At 57.6% G+C, this 8,759-nt stretch overlaps 1 protein-coding gene across 2 annotated transcripts; it reads left to right on the forward strand.

Moving 5' to 3' along the window:
• Positions 1-1,045: 1,045 nt before the first annotated feature.
• LTBR (lymphotoxin beta receptor) lies at positions 1,046-8,523 on the forward strand. 2 transcript variants are annotated; one of them, XM_060113030.1, is made up of 10 exons: positions 2,038-2,226; positions 2,365-2,461; positions 2,714-2,839; positions 2,923-3,075; positions 3,422-3,518; positions 3,653-3,744; positions 6,051-6,158; positions 6,471-6,496; positions 7,090-7,318; positions 7,616-8,523. In XM_060113030.1, exons 1-10 carry the CDS (start codon positions 2,131-2,133, stop codon positions 7,888-7,890), a joined length of 1,299 nt encoding a protein of 432 aa, XP_059969013.1. In that variant the 5' UTR covers positions 2,038-2,130; the 3' UTR covers positions 7,891-8,523. The 2 variants fall into 2 exon arrangements, 1 of the variants encoding a protein (XP_059969013.1); XR_009533804.1 differs by lacking the exons at positions 6,471-6,496; positions 7,090-7,318; positions 7,616-8,523 and adding an exon at positions 1,046-1,378 and having other exon boundaries at positions 1,519-2,226; positions 6,051-6,140.
• The last annotated feature ends 236 nt before the right edge of the window (positions 8,524-8,759 follow it).

Raw genomic sequence — 8,759 nt, forward strand, 5'->3', positions numbered from 1 at the left:
TAGATAGGCAACACGGATTTACTGTCTAACACAGGGAATTGTATTCAGTATCTTATGATAAACTAGAATGGAATAAAATCTGAAAATATGTATGCTTCAAATTTCATATAACTGAATGTATGTTCAGTTATATATATAACTGAATAACCTTGCTGTACACCTGAAACCTATACAACATTGTAAATCAACTAAATTTCAATTTTAAAAATTTTGTTAATAAATAGAAAAAGGGATCTAAGGTGCGCACACAGACCTTTCTGCATTTAAGAGCTCAGTGGTGTGTCCAGTCCCAGACCCCATTTCCTTGACCTGAGCAGCGCATGCCTTTCTGACACTTCCTCCCTTCCCAGGCAGCCTCGGATGTTCTCCGGCACAGTGTGGGTCCTAGGCCTGCACCAGGAGAGGAGAGAGATGTCTATAGCTCAGGCAGGCTGATTCACCCTTTTGTGATCCGCCCCCCACCAGGGGCACACCCCTGACCTGGACTTCCCACTCTTCCACCAGGAGCCTGCCCAGCCAGTCAGACCAACCAGGGTTAGGGTGTGTGAACAGAGCCCTCCAAGGAGGGGGCAGGGATGATGCCCAGGTGACCTCTCTCCAGACAGCCAGTCATGCTTAGGGAGGCACCCCTGAGTCACGAGGAGGGAGCCTGGTTGCTGGAATGAGCTGGGACCCAGACATCTGGAACCCCGGCCTCTAGGCTGGCTCTGCCACGGACTGGCTGTGTGATGTGGGCGAGGCATCATCGGTTTAGTCCATAAATATGTACCAGACACGCGGTTCGTGCCAGACCCTGTGTGAAGCTCCGGGAGCCCAGAGTTACAGATCCGGGTCAGGCCGTTGCCGAGCTCAAGGCCCAGCGGCCAGCGGATGATAAGCCTCGGGTCACAGGGAGTGGTCTGCGGAGGGGGGGGCTGGGCAGCCCGGGGTGGAGGTGTTTCCCAGAGCCCAGGTGACCCTCAAGGACAAGTGGGAGTGAGCCAGGAGCACAGAAACTTGGAGACCAGACACCCTGGCATGGTTGGGGGAGGGCGGGGATGCTGTTAATGGGTTGCAGGGAGATGGTGGGAAGAAAAGGGACAAGAACCAGACCGAGTCCCCCTGGAATCCTGGTCTCCTCTGCGTGGCACCCTGGCCTCCATGTCCTCATCCTTAAGGTGAGGGGCCCGGTCTGGTGGGCTGTCGGCTCCCTCCAGCTCAAAGAGATTCAAAGGTTCCTGGGTGAGAGGCTGGGACTGAGGGTGGTGGCCACCCAGCCCCAGCCCAGCTGCCCTGCTCATGGGAACTTGGTCTATGCACCACCGCCTTCTCTGAGGACAGGGGAGCAGGGGCCGCTGCACCTTCTGGAGAATCTCGTACGTGACCTGTGTCCACTGAGGTGGGTGTGGGCTGGGCTGACTCAGGGAATGGGGTGCTGGCTGGCTTGTGACTCCTTTGTAGTTTATCTTCAAAAGTCACACAACAGGGTGGGAAGCCGGGAGTCCAGACGGTCTGCCAACTCGGACTTCTGGCTCCCAGATGCTGGTCTGGCTGGCCGAGGCTGGCCGAGGCTCTCCGTGGCTCTCTGTACCCTCCAAGTCTGACGGTCCAGGCTCATCCATTTTTCGGATCTGGTGTCCTGCTGGCTGGACCCAGCTGTGTCTGGAACTCCATCTGTTCCCAGCTGGGCTTCCGGGGGCCCAGCCGAGGAGTGTCCCCTGGCTCCGCTACCCCTTTCCCACCGGCTGGGCCTGTCCTGTCCCTGCATCCTCCTCTCCAGTCAGGCCTCCAGAGAAGGGAGGAGGCCCGGTTCCGGCCCGCTGGCCTCACGTGCCTTCCCCGCCACCCCCTCTCGCCCTGCCTCGGGCAGCCCAGCCTGTTCCTCTTCCCGATTGCGACAGACAGCTGCCTTAGCTCCCAGCTCTCCCTGTCTCCGCCCCGCCGGCTGCTCCACTCCCACTTCCTGAGCCCGGCGCTGGAGCCCTGGAGGCCAGGCCAGGCCCGGCCGCTCTGGCCCCCGGGGGCAAGTCGGCCGAGTCCTGTCCCCGCCTCTGGGCTCGGGAGGCTGCTGCCGCCACTGCCCGGGACGTCCAGGCCTCCCACCTTCCTCCCAGGCCTCCACCCATCTGCTCGGCTGGCTGACTGGCCGCCATGCGCCTGCCGTGGGCCACCTCCCCCTGCGGCCTGGCCTGGGGGCCGCTCATATTGGGCCTCTGGGGTCTCCTGGCAGCATCCCAGCCCCAGCTGGTGAGGGAGGGGCCCGGGCCGGCGGGTGGGGGTGGGCTTCGCTAGGGAAGAGGGGTCTGGGCCGCCCTCCCTGGAGTCCCTGTGCCCCTCCCAGCTGACTGCTGAATAATTCCGCCTTCACTCCATCTCCCCTCGAAGGTGCCCCCATACCGCACGGAGAACCAAAGCTGCCGGGACCGGGAAAAGGAGTACTACGAACCGAAGCATCACGTCTGCTGCTCGCGCTGCCCCCCAGGTGAGAGGCGGGGGCCAGGGGAAGTCTGGGACGGGGAGGTGGGTGACAGGGGGCTCCAGCCCACATCGCTGCCTCAGGCGGAAGGTGGACACCAGCTCCCAGGAGTACCCGCTGGCAGAAACAGAGAGTGAGAAACACCGGCCGTCCCTCCCGTGTAGGCACCGGGACAGGCCCAGGGTCACACAGCAAGCAGCAGAGGGGATGGTGGAACCCTGGTCCCCTGACACTCCTACTGCCCCGCTCACACCCTAGGCACACACGTCTCGGCTGAATGTGGCCCCGACCAGGACACCGCCTGTGCCACGTGCCCCGCAAATTCCTACAACGAGCACTGGAACCATCTCTCCATCTGCCAGCTGTGCCGTCCCTGTGACCAGAGTGAGTGGGGTGTTCTGGCGGGGCTGGGGGCTGGGATCTCCGGGAGCGCAGCCCCTCTGCTGAGCCCTCCGTCTCCCCACCAGTGCTGGGCTTCGTGGAGATCACGCCTTGCACTAGCAAACACAAAACCCGGTGCCGCTGCCAGCCAGGACTGTTCTGCGTCTTTTGGGGCTCTGAGTGTGTACACTGCGAGTCACTCTCCCACTGCCCGCCTGGCACTGAAGCCGAGCTCAAAGGTCAGAGGTCGCTGGGGGCAAAGGGGCGGGGGGAGGAGGCGGGTGATCTTGAAGGGGGCAGGGTGCATGGGGTGGTGTCCATGGTGAGGCCCCAGGCCTCTTGTCCCTCCCTGAGCAAGGCTCACGGAAGGGACCTGCAGAGAAATGAAACTGGGATGATGCAGGGTTCGGGGGTCCTCCCAGCACTGGGAGGAAGCTCAGGCAATTAGGAGATCAGGAAAGATGCTGCAAACTACAGACTGCAGTGGGTGGTCAGGGAAGGGGCCATCCAGTGGGCGTAAAGGAGGCTCACAACGGGGCTCCCTTTGCCCACTCGCCCTGGCTGGCCGTGCTTTTCTCTTGCCAGATGAAGACAGGAAGGCTGACAGCAACTGTGTTCCCTGTAAGGCAGGGCACTTCCAGAACACCTCCTCCCCCAGCGCCCGCTGCCAGCCCCACACCAGGTGAGGGTGCCAGGTCCGTGTTCCTCCCACCCTCCCAGCCCCAGCTGCTGACAGCCCCGTCCACTGCTCAGCTCCACAGACCGCCTCCCACTTACCGCCAGGAGCCCGCCTGAGCTGGGCTCTTTCCTCCACAGGTGTGAGGACCAGGGCCTCGTAGAGGCAGCGCCAGGCACCTCCCGGTCTGACACCAGCTGCAGAAATCCGCCAGAGCCCTCCGAGACGCCAGGTGAGGGGTCAGGGGCAGGGGGCATCTGAGAAGACGCCTTAATTCTAGCCATCTAAAAGGAGAGGGAAATGATGAATCCTTTCCAGTCAGAATTCAGGCAAGAAGAAAAGCTCCTCAAAGGGAAATTGGAGTATCCCTGGGCCAGGTTAATTACACACAAACATACACACACACGTTTTAAGCTATATGTCCTACACATAACTTATAAGTTATATGTAATAGTACACCCACACGGAGATGTAATTGTAACGGACATCACCGTCATCGTTTTGGACATGCCACCGTCACATAATCCATTTACTAGACTGGATGTCTCTGTAGTAGGTTACACCTTCCGTTATTCGAGAGAAGATTCTACACTTGATGCTTTCTTGGTCTTTTCTGTGGAGTCATTGGTTTCCTCTCCTAACAGAGGATTACAGGATGTTTCTAATGACTGTAGTTGTTATTAATCAGAGGAAAGTTTATTTCCTTAACTTTAAAAAATTACCAAGTATTTATAATCATAACTTCCACTTATTGAGAGCCAGTGCGTCAGGCGCTCTGTGAACACTTGACTTTCAATAACGCATCTAACCCTCATAATGATCCTTTGAAATAGTCTTATTATTATCTCACTGACTAGATGAGGAAACCGAGTCCCAGAGAGGCTAGGTGACTTGCCCAAGGTCATCCACGTGGTGACTGGTGTTATGAAGACCTATTCTAAGTCTCTCTTACTCCAAAGCCCATGCCATACATGCAGACTGCAGAAAATTAGAAAATTCAGATAAACAAAACTGAACATCACCCACAGAACCATCACCTAGCATATCCACTCAACACTTTCTTTTTTTTTTAAATTAATTTATTTATTAATTTTTAAATTTTTGGCTGCGTTGGGTCTTCGTTGCTGTGCACGGGCTTTCTCTGGTTGCGGTGAGCGGGAGCTACTCTTCTTTGTGGTGCACAGGCTTCTCATTGCAGTGGCTTCTCTTGTTGGGGAGCACGGGCTCTAGGTGTGCAGGCTTCAGTAGTTGTGGCACGTGGGCTCAGTAGTTGTGGCTCACGGGCTCTAGAGCACAGGCTCAGTAGTTGTGGCACACAGGCTTAGTTACTCCGCGGCATGTGGGATCTTCCCGGGCCAGGGCTCGAACCCGTGTCCCTTGCATTGGCAGGCAGATTCTTAACCACTGCACCACCAGGGAAGCCCCACACTCAACACTTTTGAATATATCTTCCCATACATTTTTCTGTGCAACAGACAAAAATAATTTTTTTCCTACAAGTGCAGTCGTTTGAATGTCTGTAACTTAATTTTTCATTCAACTCTATCATAAATATTTTCCACATCCTCGTATTAATTTTTAACTGTGTATCAAAAATGATTGGCATTTTAGACCTGGAATTTTAGAGAGTATGTAAGCTAATCTCATTTTGTATATGAAAAATACACAACTGGGCAGGAGCCCAGGTGTCCAAGACCCTGGGTCTAATTTTCCCCCACACCTCCCATTCTGGGCTCCCTTAGGCCACGGAATTAGATGGACCACAAAGGGCACAAACTCCCAGTGTGCAAATGTCCAACTGCTCCCCATCCTCCTCAGGCACAGGTGACACAGGCGACGGGCATGGTAGACTCCATGCTGTTGACGGCAGCATGAGGCCCATAGGAAGGCAGCGGTTACCATGGCTACATGTGGGCACCTGAGAAACCCAGCCTCTGCTTCCCTCCCTCCCGGGACCTGCCCTGAGCTGCGAGTGGAGACCGGGCAGCCCTCCGCTGCCAGGCAGCCACAGGCAGAGTTCAGAAGCCAGGATCCCGACTCTGTCACCCCTGTAAACACCTCCACAGCTGCAGAAGCACAACCTCAGCTCCCGCAGCTGTGGGTCTCTGTAAGATGGTCAAGTCCGCAGAAACGTGACTTTACCCTGTGGCCTGAGTCTGCTTACAGACTCCCCACCCTCCCTTATTGCTTCCCACTCCCATTTTCAGCCCTTGCAGACCGACTGCCCAAGTGCCTGTCCTCACCCACAAGGCTGCCCCCGTGCCGGTGGCCACCCGCATCCACCCCGAACACCTCCATCCATGGCAGAGTTTCTGCTGGCTGTCAGGAGGTGCCCCCCTAGTCAGGCTTAGTGCCCCCTTCTCTGTAACCCGAGGGAAGTTTCTCCAACTGCTCCTTTAGGAACTGTAGTGGGACTGGAAGGGGAAAGCCGCTCTCCCTTTTCTGTCCGGGTGATCTGAGAACTGGAGAGCTCTTCCTTAACTGCCCACCCCCAGCCTCCTCGGGCCCTCATGCCCCGCCCTGTCTGCTGTCCTGCAGGAACGATGCTGATGCTGGCCATCTTGCTACCGCTGGTCTCCTTTCTGCTCCTCACCACCGTCCTCGCCTGCACCTGGAAGAGCCACCCCTCTCTCTGCAGAAAGCTGGGTAGGAAGGAGCAGCCTGCAGGCAGGGATGCAGGGCCTGGGGCTGTGCCTACCTAGATGGGGGAGGGGGGCTGGAGGGAATATTCAGCTCCCCCAGGGATGCCCCTCCTGCGCCTGCACACCCTCAAGACGCCCAACACCTGTCCCCCACATAGACATCACCTCCATCCAGCCCCCCATTCTGAGGCTGGAGATAAGGGTAATGATAACCTGATCCTTCTGGGGAGCCCGGGGTGGGCGGTGCCCTATCATGGCTTGTGTGGAAGAGGAAAGCCTGGGGGTCTGAGGCCTGCCGTTTCATTTTCTATTGCAGGATCCCTGCTCAAGAGGCATCCAGAGGTAATGGGGAAGGCTGAGGAGGCAGCAGGGAGGGGCAGGGGGACAGGTGAACCAGGTGGGGGGCAGGCAGGAAAAGAGTCTGCAGCTTCAACAGCCCTTCATTCATTCAACTAATAATTTATCGAGCACACGGTGTGCCAGGCACTGTTCAAGGCACAGTGGAAACAGCAGTGAGCAAAGCAAGGTGTCTGTCCTCCCAGAGTTACAAACCAGTGGAGCCAGAATAAAGTTAGACAGCTGTACCTCACGTAGTGATAACTGCTAAATAAAGCATGGTAGGGGGACAGTGACAGTGGCAACAGATGAGGGTATATTATCTTAGAGTGGACAGAGAGGGCCTCTGTGATCAGCTGATATTTGAGCAGAGAGCTGAAGAAAACAGGAAGCCAGCTGTCGGGATGCATCAGGGAAAGTGCTCCAGGAGCTCCAGGACGAGGAAGCATCAAGTGCAAAGGCCCTGAGGCAGGGAGCCTGATGAGGAGCGAAAGAGGGCACTGAGCTGCCTAAGCATGGGGTGGGGAGGGGGGAAGAATTAAAGAAAGATGGGGTCTGAGGCCCATGTCATTGCTTGGTTCTCGGCCTCTGTCCTGCAGGGAGAGGAATCAAATACTGCTGAAGGAAGCTGGGAGCCCCCGAGGGTCAACCCACAGTACCCTGACCTGGTAGAGCCACTTCTGCCCACCTCTGGAGACTTGACCCCAGCTTCGGCCGGGGTCCCGGCGACCCCAGGTTTGGAGGAAGAGGCGCTACAACAGCAGAGTCCTCTGAGCCAGGCCAGGGAGCTGGAGGCTGAGCTCCCAGAGCAAGGCCAGGTGGCCCACGGTGAGCCTGGGGCAGGCGCAGGAAGCAGGGTGGGTGGGGAGGGAGGGTGGGCAGGGAGAGAGAGTGTGAGAGGACGCTCCAGCAGCCAGAGCATCCCGGCTACAGAGAAGGGAAGAGACGGAAAACCAAGAAACAGAGGAACGAACACAGAGCTCAAGAACGCCGATGGAGGGGGACAGGGCGGAAAGGGGAGATGGCGGACAGGGGCCCTGGGGAAGCTGGGGTCCGATGCTGGGGCCACACAGGCCTTCCCCTCAAACCTGCCCCTCACTCCTTACTCCGCCTTCCTTCCCACAGGCACCAATGGCATTCACGTCACCGGCGGGTCTGTGACTGTCACCGGCAACATCTACATCTACAACGGGCCAGTACTGGGGGCAGCACGGAGCCCCGGAGAAGCCCCCGCTCCCCCAGAGCCTCCGTACCCCATCCCTGAAGAGGGTACCCCTAGCCCTCCCGGGCTCTCCACACCCTACCAGGAGGATGGCAAAGCTTGGCACCTGGCTGAGACAGAGACACGGGTGCCACACCCTCTAACGGGGCCAAGGACCCAATTTGTCACCCACGCCTGATGTTGTCTGGAGAAGCCAGGAGAAGAGAGGCCTGAGAGCGCCGCCTCCTCGAGGCTGCCCTCCCCGCACAGGACTGACCAAGGGCCTGGGTAGGGCCCCGAGAGCTGGACCCCGAGGGGCCGGGCCTCAGACGCGTCTCTGAGAGCAGGCCCAGCACTGGCTGGGAACGGTGCCCCCGCGGGACTCTCACCACCACCTGAGCAGGCCCGGGACTCCACTGCAGACCCCCTGCCCACTGGGACAGCACCGGCTTGGCCTCAGGCACGGACAGGACATGTGACGCTAACTGCTGCCCCCCTGGCATCTGTACCCCAAGCATGGCACAGAAGGGAACCAGCCACGTGGTCACTCAAGGACATGGCCGGGACCTCTGGCGGATTCGTGGTGCTCATCATCCCCAAGCTTCAGAGGCCCTTCGAGGCCCCACACTTCACATGGACTGAGGGAGACCCTACATGAAGATGGAGTGACAAGGAGAACCACCCTCCCCTTCTAGACAGGAAAGGGAATCCTTATAACCAAGGGCTTGGGTGGGGTTTTAGGTATAAGGGAGAGTTTTGGAGGGGGAGGAAAACGGTGAGTGTATTTATGAATTGTAACCACATGCAAATAAAGAGGAGACTGAGACCTAGATCATTGATTTCTGTGGGATTTTTTTTTTTTTTTTTTTTTTTTTTGGCCGTGCCCCACAGCATGTGGGATTCTAGTTCCCTGACCAGGGATCGAACCTGCGCATTTGCAAGTGCGGAGTCTTGGGCTTCCCTGGTGGCGCAGTGGTGAAGAATCCGCCTGCCAATGCAGGGGACACGGGTTCGAGCCCTGGCCCGGGAAGATCCCACATGTCGCAAAGCAACAAACCCCGTGCACCA

The sequence above is a fragment of the Mesoplodon densirostris genome, chromosome 11, assembly GCF_025265405.1.
Source record: "Mesoplodon densirostris isolate mMesDen1 chromosome 11, mMesDen1 primary haplotype, whole genome shotgun sequence".
Lineage (NCBI taxonomy): Eukaryota > Metazoa > Chordata > Mammalia > Artiodactyla > Ziphiidae > Mesoplodon > Mesoplodon densirostris.

Bases quoted from the DNA above. Each gene is read 5' to 3' on its own strand.
- LTBR (XM_060113030.1), top strand. From the start codon at position 2,131: ATGCGCCTGCCGTGGGCCACCTCCCCCTGCGGCCTGGCCTGGGGGCCG. The intron at 3,519-3,652 runs GTGAGGGTGCCA...TTTCCTCCACAG, and splicing joins CGCTGCCAGCCCCACACCAG to GTGTGAGGACCAGGGCCTCG. The intron at 3,745-6,050 runs GTGAGGGGTCAG...GCTGTCCTGCAG, and splicing joins AGAGCCCTCCGAGACGCCAG to GAACGATGCTGATGCTGGCC.